The sequence below is a fragment of the Populus nigra genome, chromosome 16, assembly GCF_951802175.1.
Source record: "Populus nigra chromosome 16, ddPopNigr1.1, whole genome shotgun sequence".
Lineage (NCBI taxonomy): Eukaryota > Viridiplantae > Streptophyta > Magnoliopsida > Malpighiales > Salicaceae > Populus > Populus nigra.
This window is the reverse complement of record NC_084867.1, coordinates 10,682,931-10,702,146: the sequence shown is the minus strand read 5'-3', so window position 1 is coordinate 10,702,146 and position 19,216 is coordinate 10,682,931. Positions and strand designations below refer to the sequence as shown.

Here is a 19,216-nt window from a genome sequence, read left to right as displayed (position 1 = left end):
CATGTGATTCCACCACAACGTGGTGGTCAATAAAATTGGACCCACCAAAGAGAATCTCAACATATATAAATACTCCATAAATCACCATCCAAGATATTTTTGCACTACATTAGATTAGAGGAGGAAAAGAGAAGATTGCATGAGTGACATTAGAACTAGCAGGAAAGAATTTTGTTAAAGAAATACTAATAAAATGGGGCCTTGAACTTCCAGGCAGGCAATAACCAACCATTCTCATTTCTCATGCCTGCCATTAGAACATTTGACTTCCAGATGTGCGAATATTGATTTACACCTGACAATGCAAGTTCTTTTTTTTTAATGGGGGGAGGGAAGAACAGAGGGTTAATGAAATCACTAAAATATTAATACATCTAATATTAGAGTCTCGTTTGAAAGATGACAGTAATACCATGAAAAAAAGGACATATATAACAAGTTTTTATCCATGGCTAGTCAGCTCTCATTGGAATCAGGACTGGCTGGAGAGAGCTCAAGAGAGACTGGACAGTGGTCGCTTCCATAGAAACCTGTCAACAATCCAAGATCAGTGAAGCATTTATATGATTTTATGTACTGGAAGTTTGTGTGAATGCTTGCAGTTCCTTTATTGCTGTTGAGGAGATAGGCTGTTAATTTAAAATGCATTTTTCTGCATCATGAATGTATTTTTTAAGAAGTGCCTTTGCTAGAAGGTGTTATTTGGAAATGAAAAATGTCGATATGAATGGAGTCCAATTTGAAGTCTTATTTCTTGCAGATGATTTATCAACTTCAAATATAAAGACCAGGCATGCACTATCATCAAACCACGCAAGCCTAAGATCTCACTGTAGAGACCAATCACCAAGGATAAGAGTAAAAGGGACCTCTGGGCAGCATTACCTTCTGTTCAGTGATGAAACTTGGCTTTGCTAATAGATATAGAGAGGTTAGTTGTACAGTGAAGTTTCAATGTCTTGCCAAATAAAAGAAGAGCAGGAATCCTTCGGTTTCTATTTTCAACTAATTAAATCGATGGTAAGGGATTTTCTAACTCAATTTATTAGTCTCCAGTACTTGCATAGCATAAGGAAAAGGTGTGAAGATATATCACCTTCCAATTCAATTCCATGCCCATGCATCTCACATTGAATGATCCTATCTTTGAGTTTCTCAGAAACAATGAAATAATCAATTCTCATCCTTTTTCCTCGGTACCTACAAGAAAACCACCCATCAGGAAATACAAATCATTCTCCACCACACGAAAAATTAATTCTCATCCACTTTCCTCGCTACCTACAAGGTAACTGCCCATCAGGAAATACAAATCATTCCCCACAACACACAAATATAAGCGTTGTAATGCATGAAAAAGGTACAGTTTTTCATAATCCAGTAATTGATGGCTCATATTTTAAAAGCGCTATTTACAGCATATATTTCCTATGCATGCTGAGCTACTGAACTATATGACACTTTTTCTTACTTTCCAATGGGGTTTCCAGACCATGAGAAGCCACGCTCCATGTCCCTCTCTTTGTGCAGATATCTGTATGCATCTATCAGCTTTCCCCTAAAGCACAATGAAGCACAAAACTACATTAAGCAGGACAAATTGGAAAAAGAAATATTCTACTCAAAGAACAAGAATGAAACTATGACCAATAAACCCAGTTTCCATGAGATAAAAAGATTAAGTGGAGATAATAAAATATCAAACATGAAACACTGCAACTTTATATCTAACTGTTTGGCAGAGAAGGGAAAGGAATTGTCAGTACAAGTTGCTGTTAATCACTTTTAAGCAACTTCAATCTCTTTCTCAAAAAATGGCACATGGTTTCAGCATCTTAATTGCTTTTTAAAAGCACAAAGGTATATATTTTTCAGTGGAATCACGCACTCTTTCAGTATAGCGCCAAAACGCTTCCTCTCACTCAAGGTAAATCCAGGCTGTCCACAGTCCTACAACATCAAAAAGTCAAGCAAATGCATTTATGTTAGCGACTGTTGGGATAGAGAAGTATACTAAATAGTTGGAACCCCAAAGAATGAATATGTTCCTTCCCATTTCAGCAGCTCATCAACTTGTCTACCATTTCTAATAGTTTTGGTGTTGAGAGGCAAGTTTACAAGATTGTGCATGTATCAAAATATTACTGGGAAACTAAAGCAGGCCACAGTTATTTCCAGACAAAATGCTAGCACCTCTTTATTTGGAGGAACATAGCCATTGACCTTTGCTGCACTGAAAAATTCTGGATGACTCACATCTATCTCTTCATGGCTGCATATTGAAAATGAAGATTGAGGGAAAGCCTCATGAATAAGCATTGAATGCATTTCAAGAAGCAGGAATAATTGCATGAACATTTTCTTGAAAAATCAATAACAGGCTTGTTTGTCCTCATAAAGAAAAGGGCAAATTTCCTCCAAAGAGGAATATTTTCAAGATATTTATCAAATATCAACTATAATCTAATTTCAAAGACTTAGAATTCTCATTTAGGTTTCTCTTTCCTAGTCAAAGTAAGAAAATTATGTTTCTTGTTTAGCAGTTCAAGTCTAATTATGATTAGGAATATTTCAAACTTATAAACATGATCGCAGTCTTTCAATTTCAGCAGGAAGTTATGAATAAAAGGGCAACCGGTTGGTTTATGTCTCTTGAAAGTGCGATGTTTTCTTTAAGGATTGATTTCTTACCCCTAGGCACGATGCCTGGGTTTTTCAACTGAGTGATGCCTTAAATCTAGTGGTGTAAGACAAGTAGTGTACTGCCATGATTTGTTCCATTTTATGTACTTTTAGATCTATTTTCAATTTAGAAGCCTCTAAACTCACAAAATTATATAAATCTAACCTAGAAACAAACATCTACAGCTTTCCCCAAACTTGTCCCACATCTGTCTTATGCAATACAGCTATTAGATATTATTCAAAGAGTTCTATGAATTTAGACAAGATATGGACTACTATTATATTTTCTTTATCATAAAGTTTTATATTTAATGTTTATTTTTATATTTTCACAGGTATGCGTTTCTTTATACTCCAAATTGTGAATGAAGGTGATCCTGTACTAGCATGTGCCATTCTAGAAAGAAAGATGCAAAGGTTACCGGTGCAGCATTGACATCCTTAAGTCACACAACAATATTCAGGTCAGTACATCTATCAAGATCAATTATAGCGTTTAAAACCAACCACATAGATTATTAGCAGCTGGATCCTTGGGCTAAGTAGTCAAAACACAGAAATGCAAATGAAAAATGAAGACAAACAATTGAAAGTGGGGCAATAACAACCTCCCATCCACTGCAAAAGAAGGAAAGACGAAAAAAAATTAAAAAAATGCCAACCTAACATTCAGATCACCACACCATATAAGAGGCTTATCTGATAACTGCACAACAACCTCTAGCATTCTTTTATCCCATTTCCTTCTCCTCTGAAATGATTTCTCTTCCTCTTTCCAACCATTATTTGGTGCATATGTATTTAGTAAACGGAATGTCTTGAATTCAGCTAAAATAACCCTTCCATCTGGTTCATGCTTTGAAGCTAAACAACAAAGATAGAGTGTTTAAGAGATTGACACTTTATATGCAAAAGGAAAAGGGGAAAGAAGGAAGGACCTAAGGAATAGGTGTGCAAATGCAAATTAGTGTAAAGAAAAAACCTAAAATTAAAATTTATAGGAAAAAAAAAGCATTCTCCAATTATAGTGGACATAAGCATGTATTGTGTCCTGAAAAGTTGAAATGTTATAAATTGGAAAAAGCATACAATCATGGGTTATGTTGTGAGCGCGCGCGCGCACACATGACAGTGTTTAAAGGTAGGCATTGGATAGAAATATTCTTAATGAAACAAAGCAGTTAGGTCTAATTGATGATAGTGAAAGATCCAATGAGAGATTCAAACCGAGCTACCTGTTTGGTCAAGAGCAAAAGAGACTTTTACTGGTTGAAAACACTTCTTTACTAACAATGCAGTCCCAGCATACTTTGAATCCGCAAGGGACCACCAAACATTATAATTTCCGAATGGTGAACTGGAAAGAGCACGCATTAATATCTGCATGATTCGACAAAAAACTAATTACAGGTTGTGTTAAACATTAGAAATTTGAGTCTTATACACATCCCTTGCAGTAGAATTACATGAAATCATTGTTTATAGAAAGGCCAATAGTAACAATACTAACCAATGAGTTACAATTTCTAGATCAGAAAACACGCCAAATTGTTCATCACAGAATCTGCATTAACTTTAGCTGACTCCATCAAATTTAGTAGCGCTTCACCGATTAATATATAACCAAGACATCTTAATGAGAGATTGGTAATTTCCGAAGTAGCAGTCCAATTTCACATGGGCAAGTTAAAACACAATCAAGCATTCATCAAACCTTGAAAACTTCAGAACTTGCATGGGTTGATAAGGCAAGACATGTTCCATATCACCGAAAGCCGAAAAAGTATGAGAAGAAAAAAACTATGAGGTTCTGGGAATATTGAACCGGCACAAGATGATGCTCAATAAAGGATTCATCTCTTTGGCATGAGTACCCCACATCATAGTATGATGAGCCCATTATAACACCTAAAGCAACTCTATGAAGCACCAAGCTAAAGAAATTCATGGTGACCTGAGAATAGCCTTACCGTTGAAACCAAAAAAGAAAAGGAATAGAAATTAATGTAGAAAAAATTATTTACACAAAATTGTCTTATTATTGTAATATAAACAAACGTTACCTTCTTTTCCTCACGAGAAGAGTTTGTGTCATCTTTGATCTCTCCAGAGTTTTTAGGTGCACCTTTTGAGCCAGCAGCGGGCATCCTTACTTCCTACCAATAATGTTCAGTAGCATAGCTTATCATCCCATACTTATCAAAAGTTCATTCAACTTAGGATTAGCATGAGTCTGAACCAAATTGACGTGCCATAAATGAGATTTAAACTACGATCCACTCAAATGTGAAGGACTCGGTAGGGAAGAAGATCACTAAATAAATCAGAAAATGTTAGGCTCCTCCTTCTCATTAACTCAATACATAAAAAGAAGGGAAAAAAAAAACATTTCCCTTCGTTTTTTTCGTATCAACGGTCTTACCAGGGACTTAACCGTGTTTTTCAGTTAATTATATAAGTTAAAACCCCTCTTAAACAACTAAAAACTTGAATGTCTCTACCCTCAAGCACTCGCATGCACACACACAATTCCCTTGAATTTCCTTGGATACCAACCAAATCAACATCAAACTCAAAAACATGCAAAATCCATCAAACCAAATACTACAAAGGGTAAAAATTCAGCTAAAAGATTCCAACTTTAGACAATAGGGAACTAAAAGATCACAATGCTAGGCATTATAATCTAGTATAATCAATCATCAAAAACCCACTTCACCTTTACACCCATTAACCAAATTTAATTAAGTTCCCGTATAAAAACGGAGACAGATGACATCAAAAGATGGAGAATTTGCTTGCGTTTTTCACCTGTATGACAATGACATCAGGATCAATGTCAGAGACAAACTTTGAAAACCCAGGCCAGTTGTTCTTGACTCGAAGTAGCAAGCTATTAGCATTCCAAGTAACGAACTTTAATGGCTCTTTCTTCATCGTATTGCCATTGTTGTTGGTCTCCTCTGATTCTGAAGCCTCTTTCTTTTCATTGTCTTCTTGGTTTGTGGACAGTGTTGGTTTCTTTGCAGAACCATCTTTCTCTATTGGCTTGAAAAATCGCTTCATTGTTACAGGCTCAAAACTCAAAGTACACTCTCACAGGAAACCAAAAACCCCATTCACACACGCGTATAGTAAATAAATAAATATCCCAAAAAAAAGAGGACTATCCAGGTTAGAGAGATAATGGGCCCTGGAGAAGTGTGTAGGCCTTGCAACTTCATTTTAAGAAATGGGCCTCACAGTGCTAAAATCTGGACTATATTGATTATTAAGCCTATACTGGAAATCTTTCTCAGCTAAAATCTGATTGTGGAACAGTAGAAAACAGACAAAGTTGAAGAAAACAAAGGACAAGGAAAGAAAGAGTAGACTATAACCAGTGAACAACAATTCACTTTCATTTGTCTTGGGCTTGCATGGTTGCATTGAGGAGCAGGATGACGATGTCAGTTTTTTTTTTTTTATGATTAATGATGTGTTGTTTAATCTAGAATTCTAACTCAAATCCTAATCCCTCTTGTTTTGTAAAGGGTACTAATAATAGTACTGTGCTCCCTCTTAAGAGGCACTACATCAACAATCAGTAACGTTTCATGGTAATGAATGGCCAGCCTCGTGTATTGTTATCCTACTGTAACATGTAATATATAATTATGTGTTAATTATCAGCTATGAAGCAAGAATAATATGATACTGAATTCTGACTAGTCTTGGTCAATGACAAGTTAAAATCCGGGACTTGTAATCTTCCAAGAAACTTTCAAAGGAGGAGAAATAGTCCAGGAAATTGGACTCAAGATAAAACAACTGCTTGAAGAATCACTCAGAAACCAGATAAACTAAAAGGAAATGAGGGCAGAGAACATTGCATAGAGTTTCCTGGAACTTGAAGAGGAAGGGGTTTTGATTTTTATTTCTAGTTGTTGGATTGTAAAAAAATAGATAGTTGATTTTATAACAAGATGCATCCTCCGTTACATGACCAGTCAAGATACTCAGCTGATGTCCATCAAGGTCCAATTCTTGTTTCAGGAGTTCCAAAACCCAATCCTATACACCCTTATGCTCCACATATGGCCATGAGGCACGTTCGTGATGTAGCAGGGAAGTGGCCACTGGTCTTCGCCTTTGCTGTGATAATCCTGAAAATTAGCATATTTAGAACTTAACTAGATTCTCCAGTTTTCTAGCTAAAACTATCAAGTATCGTTACTTAATTGTAGCCTTTTCTTTAGTTACTAACTAGCACTTTAATTTCTTAGGTGTGATCGTGCCTTTGTCCTTGAATCACATTTGGACAGATTGCTTAAATCGTGAATGGAGCATCCACAAGTAAGCCAAGCTAATCGATCAGCTGATTTTAATTCTCTAATAAAGATTTTCTTTCATGTCTTAAAATTTCTTTCATGGCTTAAACTGCATGTTTACTGGGTGGAATTGCAGCATGTTTCATGAGTGGAGCAGTATAAGCGTTACTGATGGGTTTTGCATGCTTCTACTCATGTTGCTATTGCTCAAAATTAAGGGGCCAATATGACTTGGAGGAGGACCCTTGTGTGGATTGGCTAGTGCACTGCTGCCGAGACTTGTGCTTTGTGTCAAGAGCTCAAGAATCGTGGATTTGATAAGGGGCTATGTACTATGTTTACATCTGTTCAGATATTTATAAGCTTTCTGTTTCCATTACCCTTCGAAAAAATACAAGTAAATAAACTTGTCAGAATGACTCTTGCTGTTAGCCCTTCCTCAGCTACCAGTTGTTCACCGACAGATTGTTGTGTAGGAAAATGTTAAACACCTGAAAATGTTGGATGACAAACTTGGTCTACATTTACTAGTCTTTATATTCGTAAACTTCACAAGCAAAGTTTGTCCAGAGAATTATACAAGTTTACATTTGGGTACCATGAAAGACATGTATATGAACATGTTGGTATTTTATGACTCCCCGACTTTCTGATTTTCTTTCATTAAATCTGATCTCCAATTTCTTGGTTGGATGACAATCATGGGATCAAAATGAAGGCAGGGAAGCCAATATGCTTAGACAACAGCATGGAATTACAATGGCTCCAACCGTTACCCTAGACATGACAAGATGACAGAAACCCGGCAGTTCTGGCTTTTCTCCCCGCAGCAACAAATGCTATCAATGCTGCTGCCAATCTCTTATCTGCTTTTGTGCCTGCACTTGCAAAAGTTTAGCCATGATGTTATCAGGAAAATCTGCCAAGATATTGCTGGCATTATGTTTACAGCTAGTAACCAACTATACATGTCGACTCAGAAACGAACTTGTCAATTGATTAAGAACCTCCAGGAACAAATCCTGTGAACTACTTCGGTGCAATTTATTCTCACAAACTGCAGTAGCATTCCTAGATGCAAATATGAGCTCCATGGAATAGGATGATTAGGTACAAATGAAGCTGTAAAAACAAAAACAGAGATTGACAGAGAAATTTGTAATATTTGTCATGACTACTGGTGATAAGCTTCTTCACTGCAAACGCTTTACATGCCTGGCCCAATTTACCCAATTAAATCTAGAGCAACTAAAAGCTTCTTTTTTCCTTGAAAACCTTTTCTGATGTTCCGATTGCTATTAGAATGTATAAAAATTGAACCTCTTCGGGTTATTTCACAGAAAAAATTGAACTTGCTAATAGTATAATTTTGACATCTGCAACTGAAAGCAATATAATTTGCTGCGGAAAATACCCAAAATCTCATAAGCATACAAGTCTATATGGAAATAGTAAGAGAGAATATATTTGCTCCTTCTATCTGCCGCATTTGATTTCTACTAGATCAGAATGCAGTTACCCTCTCCTTCCCCAACAAAGAAAAAACATAAAGTTAAATGCGGCAGCTTGGAGTCGAAATAATTATCTAAGAAACTCAGGTTCAATATTTTAGTTCTTCCATCTTGGCGACACTCTCTTCACGTAACATAAAGTTAAATACAGCAGCAGCCTGGGAGTCGAAGTATTTATCTAAGAATCTTCTTTCTGCTTTTTTGATGCGCGCTCATTATTTGAGTTCTTCATTTTAGCTTCACGGCGCTCTCTCTTCACTCCTTTAGCTTTGTTAGGTAGCGCCATCTCTCCAACCTAAAGAAACAAAATCATCCACATCACAAAACTTAAAAATAGAGAGGTTACAATAAAGAGACGCAATTTAAAACTAAACATGGCTGCTGGCCATGGGCAAATAAGGCCACATCTAGCATGAGATCAGATTCACCCCCAAACAGTCCTCGCAATGAATAAATGTTTAATTACCTTTTGATCAGGTACATAAATCTTTCCAAGCTTCCCTTGTAGAGCATCTTTACTAACATTTTTAATCTGCAAGCAGAAAACTGGCAACATTAACGAAATGCCATTTCATTCTCAGATGAAAAGGGGTAAGTATTTAGCTAGCTAACCTTCTTATGAAGCTTATCTTTAGCAGATTTCATGGCTTCTTTCTTTAAGCTTTCATTAGGAAGACGATGACGACGAACTACAAAATCCATGGAAGGGCCAATTTCTACCAGTTCTATCCTTGGGACTATTGTGCCAGACTTTTTTAGCCGCATTGCACAGTGAGTGAGGAACACCCGATTTGAAGATATAGCTGTACATACATAAACACGGCCCAACCCAGCAAGATTCAAATTATCCACAACCTGCATGAATTGGGTCAAAGCTTATTTAGTTATCTTTTAAAATTGAGAACAGAAGGAGCAAAGGTAGAAGAAACAAACCTCTCCCCTTAAGAGCTCAAGCAAAACCTCCTTCAGATGTTTCAACTCATCTACACTCTCAAATGCTTCTCCACTAAAAACAATGAAAGGTTTTGATCCTGCTTGCGGAGCTAGTTTCTTATCATAAGTGAAGGAATCCATTCGTTTAAAATTTTCAACCCCAACTTCTATAAGATCATATATGTGGTGGTCATATGTTCGCCCTATGACAAGATTGTCAGGACGTTTCTTTGAAGTGGAACCATACTGCAAAATACATTCCAAGAGACATATTTAAGTAGATGTGGCAATATCACATTTTCCAAGGAAAAAAAAAATATGATGCAAAGAAAGCAGCAGTTTATTTCTAAAATCAACAGTGAGCAAATTCCATTACTCACTCAGATCAAAAAACAAGCAGGGAAAATATGCGACAGTGGAGAGTTACATGTAAAAATAGGTGGAAATTGAACAAAAAAGCAATTCCAACAACAGAAAATACACATAGCTATGTTGCTATAGAAGATCATGTCGAGTAATTTGCATAGAATATATAACGCACAGTATCACAAATTCATGAACCCAATAAAAGGCATACATTCAGCAAATAGCAAAGGAAGAAACAAAATAATAAAAACCAGCAAATATCTTAAAAAAACTAGAGCCACTTTTAAAGACAATAAAAAACGTTTCACCTATCTTAAAAAACTTACTATCTTATGTAAAGAAAATCATTTCAACACTTTAGCAGCATTCTGAAATCACCTCAAATTGCCTCACTGGCTTTGAAACTAAGCATCAATGTCAGAAAAAAAACAGCACCATTCCTATTCCTCAATATCCTAATCATATTGAAAACAGAGAAAACGTCCAAATATCCGTCCTTGCATAACCTACCACACTCATATGCCAATTTCCAAATCAAATTACTACAGTACTCGTCTTCGAGCAATGCATGCATAAAAACAAGATTGATATCCAATTCAATACAATTAAAACAAAAAAAATGAAGTAAAACCACAAAATACAATACATATTTCTAATTGAACAAAGCTTTGGCACCAAACTCATCACAAAGATACTGCAATCGGTTTTCATAGAAAAGAACTCGATATCCAATTCAATACAATTAAAAAAAAAAGAAGTAAAAGCACAAAATACAATACATATTTCTAAATGAACAAAGCTTTGGCACCAAACTCACCACAAAGATACTGCAATCGGTTTTCATAGAAAAGAACTCGATATCCAATTCAATACAATTAAAAAAAATGAAGTAAAACCACAAAATACAATACATATTTCTTATTGAACAACGCTTTGGCACTAAACTCACCACAAAGATACTGCAATCGGTTTTCATAGAAAAGAACTCCAAAGAAGTTTCGCCACCGGACTCAAAAGGCCTTATACTGTCATTCTTACGCGTATATCGAATTGCGTTATCTCTCTTGAGATGATATATTTCACTCAATACAGTATTCAAAACATTGCTTGTTTTTGTTCCTTGTAGTATCAGTGTCTTCTTCGCCAACTCAACCTGCATTAAAACACAAAAAAGGAAAAAACCATCAAGAAAAAATTATCCTTTTTGATAGAAACCAAAGAGAAACATGAATGATAGATTGGATGGCTGGCTGGCTGGTTGCCGAGAGCTTACAAGTTTTGGTTCTCGTTTTTCAAGCTCTCGCTTGACTCTTCCGTACTTCGGGGTTTTAACCTTCAACATCACTGATTTTCAGATTTCTTCTTGTATGCGAAGAGAAAATAGGAAGAGGCGAGCGAGAACCGTGTTTTCTATTTCAGCTAGCTAGGGTTTTTGCTTGTAAGGGATGGAGGAGATTATTTGTGGGGTTTTAGGCAGGTGGACTGAGCTGGGCCTTTTGTTTGCTCGTTTGGGCTTGGGCTTTGAAACTGCTAAGAGCTTTTTGCTTTTTTAATAACTACGGTTTTGGTGGCTCTGGACTGTATTATTCAACGATTAAATAATAGTTTTTTTTATAATATTTAATTGATTATTTTAGATTATTTATAATTAAAATATTTTTATCATTTATTAAATTATATTTTAGGTTTTTAAAATAAATATTGACAATTTATTATTGAATTAGTATGCTTATTGTTAAAACATATAAATAAATTTATATTACATTGAAATAAAAAAAAAGATATAGATATAAAATAGATAGTAGTTTGTGTATATGTTTCTGTTGCATATCTTTTATAATTAGATCTCTTGAAAATAATAATACTAAAAAAATTATACCAATTCATTTACCAGTATATATAATTAAAAATTAAAAATATATTTTTCATATAAGAAAAATCCAATTATTTGTTTGTCAAATAGAAGAAATAAAAAGAGAAAAGGAGTTTCATTGTTGTTATTATAATGTTATATATATATATATATATATATATATATATTATGTGAATTATTTTTATTTAGGGTTGGTATTGGCACGAATCTTGTTATTCGAAAGATTTATTTTTAATTACATGTATTGTGAATATAATTTATAAATAGTATAAGTATAAATAAAAACTTTTATGAACCTTTATTTTAATAAATATTTTTTTATAAATTAGTACTATTTTTAAAATGAAATAATACAACTTATGTTAATATCTTTCTCTAAATAAGTAAAAATCAATATAAGATATTAATAAAAAAAGGATCTAATTTAATAATTTTGATAAAATTTGTTGGAATTTTATTATTTTCAAATGTTAATATTATAGATAATGATGAGTCAAAATAAAGATAAAATCAGTTTTTTTATAGTTAAAAAAAATTAAATAATATATAATTGTAGTACAAAATGAACTTGAAAAAAAAGTGTAATATTCAAAAAAAAAAAAAAAAGGGGAAGGGAAGGACCCGAAAGCCAAAAATTTCCCTCTCAAAATCTCTTTACCCCTCTCCATGCAAGGGTGTGTTTGGCTAAAGGGTTTAACTTGTTTTTTTTAAAAAAATTAAAATTATTTTTTATATTTTTAGATTATTTTGATGTATTTTCAAGTAAAAAACACTTTAAAAAACAATAGTTACTACACTCTAATATACCCCTTAACACTTAATACTAAATTTCTACTAATAATAAATGAAAGGGGTAAAAAACTACAAGAGTATCTTCACCTCTTTTCATAAAATTTTATAAAGCCAGGTAATATTTTGAAAACAGAATATCAATTTATTAATAGTTTTTTTTCCACCATAACAAATGGTTGGACTACATGATGACTGTCAAAAAACTATCTCAACCCAATAGCTTAAATTTTTAGGCGAGGTTCCAAAATATGATTTATATATATTATTCTCTAACATATTCTCTCAATTGAAAACCTTTTAGACTTAAAATTTGCACAGGCCCATAAGACCTTATGCTTAATTTTTATCAAATAAATAAGGATGATAAGATTCGAACTCGTGACCGCTTGATCATCAAAGTTTTGATATCATTTTAAAATTATTATGCGGTGTGAGACTTTTATCACGTTGAAAATCTTAAAGAATTTGTAGCTCAACCAATCACCTCTTAATTTATTTTTTTATTTCAAGTTCAAATCCTTCCTTTGTAATTAGAGGGGAAATTAAAACTATCCAAGTCTCATGCTCATAAATCATAAAAATAAAAAAGATATTTATATTGTGAAATATTTTTTTGATTTTAATAATTAAAATAACACTGAAACAATTAATTTAAAGATAAGAAAGTGAATTCTCACCTCAAGCAAGTTTCCTTTAATTATAAAAATAACAATAAGGATTACCAATGAAATAGGATAAATATATATACACCATGTCCATAAATCATAACAAATTTAAAGGATCTATATATATGCATGTAGCATCACGTCTTAATTAGTTCGTCAATGGCAGACGAGCTTGATGATTAATTTGAAGACAGGCAGGTGAGTGGTGGAAAGACATGGCCCATTGCATGTCCTTGAACATTCGCACAATATGTAAATGGCTCGTCGCCGTCGCCGTCGCCGTCGCCTGCTGCCTCCAAATGAATATTGCTGAGCACGATATCAGTGCACGGCACTGACTTACTGCAAGCGATATTCACAGCGGGTTTTCTGTGGGATGTCCCATATATATTTTCAAATCGAATGCTGCTAATCTTTACTGCTGAACTCTGCAATAAAATATATAATTTTTTTTAAAAAAATCTTTGATAGATGTGGAAAAGAGATTTAAATGGTTGGATATATATATATATACTCACATGATCTGTGCAATGTTTATGATCACAATAATATTGGTCGATAATTATAGGGTTTCTTGCACCCTCAGACCTTATGTTTTCGAAGACAACGTTTCTAGCAAACCCCTTTCCACCCTGTTTACGTGAGATTAGGGATTAAAATGGCAATTATGACATGTAAAAATTAAATTAAATTATTATTAATACTATTCATATCCTCACTTAAAATTAATTAAGAACCAATTACCTGCCAAGTCTTTATCCTGGCCCCATTTGTAGTTTCTGTAAATACAACGTCGCTAACATGGACATCTTCTACTGTCTCATTTTCTCCATCTATTCCTAGGCTCCCAATGCTTCGAAAAAAAAAAAAAACAAAAAACATGATTATTACTTGATTATGATAAATAATAGGGTAATAATTAATTAAAAAATTTATTTTCCCATACCTTATTCCGTGACCCGGACCACATGCAATACGGGTAATATTAATTTGGGATGAACCGTCCCCGATCGAGATACAATCATCACCTAAAATCTCAAATTAATGCACTTAATAAATAACTAGGAAATATAGCAAAAATAAATGAAATTAATTAACAAGAAGCATGAATTCACCAGTCATGATGCGACTATAATCTATAAAGATATTTTTGGCATGCTGGAGATGAATTCCATCGGTGTTGGGGCTATCTCCAGGGGCTTGGATAGTGAGGTTAGAGGCATACACCCACTCGGATCTCTCAAAAGCCATATGCATCTGTGGACTGTCCTTGAACGTCAAGCCCTCGAGATGAACATTCTGGGAATTTGATATTACTAAACCCTAAATTTATTCAATCAATCAACTGATATTAGAGAAATAGATGGTGGGAAAAAAAACTTAATCCAAAGTTGAACAGAAATATTAGGCCAGCCGAACTCTGGTTATAATTGGGTCATTAATTATGAGGATCGTTGCTTACCGTTGGTTTTCTACCGCAAACCTGCCAAGAGTGCAAGATTAATTAGCAAAATTAACAATTTGGGAGCCAATATAAGAAGTAATTAATTATATATATAAAACGAATTAGACTCACTCTTTTATCTCTATGCTTGTGATCTTTACAAGAGGAATGACGTTCCCACCATGTTGATCCTTGACCATCCATGGTACCGGAGCCACGAATCATAAGGTTATCAACCTCATCAAAGGTAATCCATTGCTTACAATATCTGTGTTCTTGGCATTTCCAGTCACTGGGATCACTTGGTGCCTTCATCGTTCCATCAATCTACAATTAAGATAGTGAATTCGCATTTAGAAAGTGATTATCAATCAAGTTTATATAATTATAAAGGGGTAATGTATACAATATATTGAGTGTTTAATTAATTACCTGGAAAATAATCTGATCGGGTTTGCATTCGCCATTGAAGGTCAGGGGCTGGAGCAAGAATGATTTGCCACTAGGAACTTGTATGATCGGTGAGCATGATGAAGACTTGCACGCATCCTTCCATGCATCCTTGAAGGCCTGAGAGAGAAAATCATATTTATGGAATACCACAATTATTATTATTATTATTATTATTGATGAATTAAGAGTTTTCCTCAGTAGATGCATGTTACAAGAATAATAATATTCACTTCTGATAGATTTTTTTTTACCAAGTTATTATTGCTTCTTAATTACTTTACTCGCACTACCTGTTTAGATAAGGATTATTATTTAAAAAAAAATTATAGATATTCTCCCGTTCAATTAGGTTACAGCTATTTGATATTCGTCATGGACAGAAAGAAAGAGAAGCGATTTTTCTTAGAAGAGAATAATTATTTGATTAATTGTACGTACCTCACAAAGAACTTATAGTTTGCTCGACATGAGTAATCAATTAGTTAACCTTTGATTAATTAATATTTAATTAAGAACCGATTGTTTCATAAATATTTAGCCTGGACCAGAATTTTCAACAAATAACTAAGACCCAAAAATACGAACATGAAAATAAATAAATAAATAAATAAATAAAACTAGGTAGCCAGAAGCAAATATTAGTGATTAAAACAAAATAAATAAATAAAAGAACCTGGGTATCATCAGTATCCCCGTCTCCAACAGCTCCATAATCAATCACATTGTAAACTTGATTACAGCTTCGAGATTGAGTTGAAGTAGCTGCAGTACCAAGAAATAAAACGAGACGAAGCAAGAAATATTTTGCCATAGTTATTATTAGTTAATTACTAGCTATGACAGAAAAAAATAATATATGATCATATATATATATATATATATATATATATATGTATGTATGTACGTACATATGTACGTACACTTTGGATTTCTTGTGGTTGTTTTAGATTCAAACATGTAAACTGTGATTGAAAAGAATTGTCCTTCTTTCTGGTATGAAGAGGTTGAGTTCTAACAAGATTTTGCCTTGTAATTAGATTTTCTGCCGTATTTAACTATCTCCTCTCTATTTTGTAGTTCACATATATATCTAGCTGTAAATTAAGTAAAGAGAAAGATGCAATATTTATTACCAGATCTTATCCGGAAAAAAGCTTTGTCTGATGATCATATGTTCTGTTCTTGGTGTCCGCTGATGTCCATGCTTATAATTAGCTAGCTTGGGTAATCATAGCTTAGCCCCCACTGATTTTTATTATTATTTTTTATAAAATCCCTGTAGTATTCATAAAAAGCTAAAAAGATACGGTCCTCCCACCCTATCAACTTTTGTGGGCATGTGGAGACGAATAAATTGATTTGTACTAGCAAGTATATGGTCTTTATTTTTTAAATTGAAGCATATATACTACATAGTCCTTGTCTACCAATTGAAAGAATCCACACCTTTTTAAAACGGTACATGAAGAATATGGTACACGCACAAAAACACACCGATAGCTTTAGATTTGAACCTGCTTTATCAAAATGATTATGATTATGATTATGAATAAGTAAACGTAAATAAGAGAATATAAATAATTATAACCACTACGGTATCAAGAAGCGCCTGTAGCTCAGTGGATAGAGCGTCTGTTTCCTAAGCAGAAAGTCATAGGTTCGACCCCTATCTGGCGCGTATAACCCCTTTTGGCTGATCTTCTCCTTTTTTGTTTGTTTGTTTGTTTGTTGCATAGTTCTTTTTCTAACTGTGGTATTATAAAATTTCCTTAAGGATGAGTTTTTATATAATTAAATTTTAAGTGATTTATTTTAAAACTAAATACGATTTTAGAATACTAACAATATTAATGTGTGACACCACAATTTTCATAACAGTAAATATACTCTTTGCCACCTAATACATTAACATATCAATAAACTATTTTTATAAATATATTAATATGATAAATACTATATTATTATTGACCATGAATATCAAAGATAAATTTATTTTATTTATGTTTATATATCAAACAATTTGAAAAACTTGCTATTACCTAACACTTATATATAAAAAAGAAGAAGTTGAGTTGCCATCTCACACTCTCTTTACTATTTGGTGTCTCTCTCTCTCTCTCTCTCTCTCTCTCTCTCTCTCTCTCTCTCTCTCTCTCTCTCTCTCTCTCTCTCTCTCTCTCTCTCTCTCTCTCTCTCTCCATCATTTTCCCTCAATTTTTTTTCAATATTAGCTTAATTTAAATTTTTTCTTCATAAATTATTTTAGTTTACTTTTAAAAAAGTTATTTCAATTTCAAACAAATATCTTAAAACTTAGTTTGTGCTTGATTTTGCGAGTATCTATTTCTGTTATCATATAATTGAGTAAAAAAATAAAATCCATCACCTGGATTATAAATTTGATGGATTAAGTTGCGAAGTTTGGGTCGATCTAATATGTTGACGTCTTAATTTTTTAAACAAGATTATCTTGAATTTTTTTTTAAAACCAAATCATGTTTTTTTACTAATCATCCTGGTTGCCTTTGAACCCGCTAAGTCGACTGGAATATTATGAGACAACTCTCACATTATTTAGTTTTAAACACTGGATAGGTAAAGAGTCAAGAAAGAAGGTTTTAGAGTTAACACATTGACTTGGGTTTAATAATAATGAAAATGGTTTTTTATGAGTTGTATATTTTTTTTAACTTTTTTTTTAAATTAAAGCCACAACATAGCACAACCTTGTGAACTAGTGATGTCCTAAAGGGTCATTATACTGAAATTGGTAGAGAAATTAAAAAAAAAAAAAGAGAAGGAAACAGGTAGTTCTAGACATATTTATAAGACTTGACTCAAGGGCTAATCCAATCCAACACTAGAGTCATGGATTACGTGGACTGACTCAAGTCAATCCAAGTTTTTTTTTTAAAAGAAAACAATGATGTTATTTAAAGTTTTTTTTTTTTGAGAAAAGAATCCTCAAAGGATGTTTTGGTAAAAACCTAGGTTTTTTCTAAAGGTGTTTAAAAATTAACCTATTTATAATATTTATAATTTTAAAGTGTTTCGCTGCCTCTTTGCTTGTGTATTCCGCTTGTCTATGTAATGAGAGAGAGTGTGGAAAACCTCTTGGTGAGGAAAACACTTAGTTGTTAGGCAAATACGAGTATGGTAAGGGAAAAGTTGAGTCTAGCAAGGCTAGATTACTGTGCGAGGTTTGTTTTTGGGATGAAAAATTGACCCCATAACAAGTAGTATCAGAGCGTAGTTGTGTTCTTAGCAAAACAATGAGACTGTTCTGTGACCAAATCGACGGGCTGATTTAGAAGGGCTACCGCTTCTATCGATGGATAGGCAGATTTTCAACGCAATGACCCCCGTGGCAAGTGGAGGTTTTCTATTAGATTGATTTAACATAACAAGAATGAACTTGTCTTTTTGTTGGAGGGGAGGGGGAGGTAAATATAATTTAATAATGGTGTAAACCTAATATTAAGGATGCCATGGAACCTATAATTGTAGGCTTGCTTTTAAACATGAACCCATGAAATTTAGAAATATAAGTTCAACTCGAGAATCCCAATCCAGTATACCTAACTTACTCGAGTTTAAATAAAAAAAATTAAATTGAATACAGTTATAAATCTAATTCCAACCCAATTATTTCACAAATACTTTTAATTTTTTAACTAATCCAACCTGGAATAGGCCTCAAGTCCGCCGTCATCTAGTTGACCTATCGAGCTAGGCCATTTCTTATTATAACTATGAGTTTAGCAGGGCTTGTGCTCCTAAATTTGAGCCTAAACTAACCCAAGCCCAGCCCTTCTATCCCAAAAAACAATTTGTGGCGCTATGGTGGATAAGTCTGGAACCGAAAAACCGTTAAAAAGACACCAAAGAAACATGCTATTTCGCAAAGAAAGAGAGACACATGGCATCATCATCAACAACTACCATCTCTCTTTCCTTAGCTACATTGTCTTCCACTACTGCCACTGCTTCTTACTCCATAACCCAAACTAAGACTTCCTCCATTTGCAGCTTCAGATCCCATGAAAGGACTTTATCTTCTTCGCTACTGGGCACAAGAATACGTGTCTATAACAAAACAGCAAGAACAAGAGTGGTGGAAAAGAGTAGCACTTCGAACGGGATCACTTGCTTAGCTTCATCTTCTGTTCTTCCATCAGCTCTTC

The 19,216-nt window shown here is 33.8% G+C and overlaps 3 protein-coding genes, 1 long non-coding RNA gene and 1 other non-coding gene across 6 annotated transcripts; 2 read left to right on the top strand and 3 right to left on the bottom strand.

The window, feature by feature from the left end:
* Positions 1-194: 194 nt before the first annotated feature.
* LOC133676033 (DNA-(apurinic or apyrimidinic site) endonuclease) lies at positions 195-5,819 on the bottom strand. 2 transcript variants are annotated; one of them, XM_062097605.1, is made up of 10 exons: positions 5,497-5,819; positions 4,749-4,841; positions 3,921-4,065; positions 3,348-3,549; positions 2,194-2,272; positions 1,889-1,950; positions 1,472-1,558; positions 1,097-1,200; positions 886-914; positions 195-530 (listed from the first exon to the last, which is right to left on the bottom strand). In XM_062097605.1, the coding sequence occupies exons 1-10, from the start codon at positions 5,749-5,751 to the stop codon at positions 453-455; spliced, it is 1,134 nt and encodes a 377-aa protein (XP_061953589.1). In that variant the 5' UTR covers positions 5,752-5,819; the 3' UTR covers positions 195-452. The 2 variants fall into 2 exon arrangements, with proteins under 2 accessions (XP_061953589.1, XP_061953590.1); XM_062097606.1 differs by lacking the exon at positions 886-914.
* Positions 5,820-6,374: 555 nt separating this feature from the next.
* LOC133676035 (uncharacterized) lies at positions 6,375-7,411 on the top strand. Its single transcript, XR_009835542.1, has 2 exons — positions 6,375-7,020; positions 7,132-7,411. It is a non-coding gene; the product is annotated as an uncharacterized LOC133676035 (long non-coding RNA).
* Positions 7,412-8,362: 951 nt separating this feature from the next.
* LOC133676034 (ribosome production factor 2 homolog) lies at positions 8,363-11,259 on the bottom strand. Its single transcript, XM_062097607.1, has 6 exons — positions 11,079-11,259; positions 10,755-10,958; positions 9,440-9,685; positions 9,119-9,361; positions 8,973-9,038; positions 8,363-8,801 (listed from the first exon to the last, which is right to left on the bottom strand). The coding sequence occupies exons 1-6, from the start codon at positions 11,145-11,147 to the stop codon at positions 8,685-8,687; spliced, it is 945 nt and encodes a 314-aa protein (XP_061953591.1). The 5' UTR covers positions 11,148-11,259; the 3' UTR covers positions 8,363-8,684.
* Positions 11,260-13,314: 2,055 nt separating this feature from the next.
* LOC133676081 (probable polygalacturonase At1g80170) lies at positions 13,315-15,843 on the bottom strand. The gene is made up of 9 exons (XM_062097653.1): positions 15,706-15,843; positions 15,012-15,149; positions 14,712-14,906; positions 14,598-14,618; positions 14,251-14,458; positions 14,082-14,163; positions 13,880-13,988; positions 13,654-13,767; positions 13,315-13,563 (listed from the first exon to the last, which is right to left on the bottom strand). Exons 1-9 carry the CDS (start codon positions 15,841-15,843, stop codon positions 13,315-13,317), a joined length of 1,254 nt encoding a protein of 417 aa, XP_061953637.1.
* Positions 15,844-16,637: 794 nt separating this feature from the next.
* TRNAR-CCU (transfer RNA arginine (anticodon CCU)) lies at positions 16,638-16,710 on the top strand. Its single transcript has one exon. It is a non-coding gene; the product is annotated as a tRNA-Arg (tRNA).
* Positions 16,711-19,216: the final 2,506 nt, after the last annotated feature.

What these genes read in the sequence shown, in the direction of transcription:
- LOC133676081 (XM_062097653.1), bottom strand. Translation starts at nt 15,843, where the DNA reads ATGGCAAAATATTTCTTGCTTCGTCTCGTTTTATTTCTTGGTACTGCA. An exon ending in GGGATACTGATGATACCCAG is followed by an intron (nt 15,150 to 15,705) that starts GTTCTTTTATTT and finishes TTTCTCTCTCAG; the next exon opens with GCCTTCAAGGATGCATGGAA. An exon ending in TTTGCGGTAGAAAACCAACG is followed by an intron (nt 14,459 to 14,597) that starts GTAAGCAACGAT and finishes GAATAAATTTAG; the next exon opens with GGTTTAGTAATATCAAATTC.
- LOC133676034 (XM_062097607.1), bottom strand. Translation starts at nt 11,147, where the DNA reads ATGTTGAAGGTTAAAACCCCGAAGTACGGAAGAGTCAAGCGAGAGCTT. An exon ending in AAAAACGAGAACCAAAACTT is followed by an intron (nt 10,959 to 11,078) that starts GTAAGCTCTCGG and finishes GTTTTAATGCAG; the next exon opens with GTTGAGTTGGCGAAGAAGAC. An exon ending in TTGAGCTCTTAAGGGGAGAG is followed by an intron (nt 9,362 to 9,439) that starts GTTTGTTTCTTC and finishes CAATTCATGCAG; the next exon opens with GTTGTGGATAATTTGAATCT.
- LOC133676033 (XM_062097605.1), bottom strand. Translation starts at nt 5,751, where the DNA reads ATGAAGCGATTTTTCAAGCCAATAGAGAAAGATGGTTCTGCAAAGAAA. An exon ending in TGTGGTGATCTGAATGTTAG is followed by an intron (nt 2,273 to 3,347) that starts GTTGGCATTTTT and finishes TTCAATATGCAG; the next exon opens with CCATGAAGAGATAGATGTGA. An exon ending in TCTGGAAACCCCATTGGAAA is followed by an intron (nt 1,201 to 1,471) that starts GTAAGAAAAAGT and finishes GTTTTCTTGTAG; the next exon opens with GTACCGAGGAAAAAGGATGA.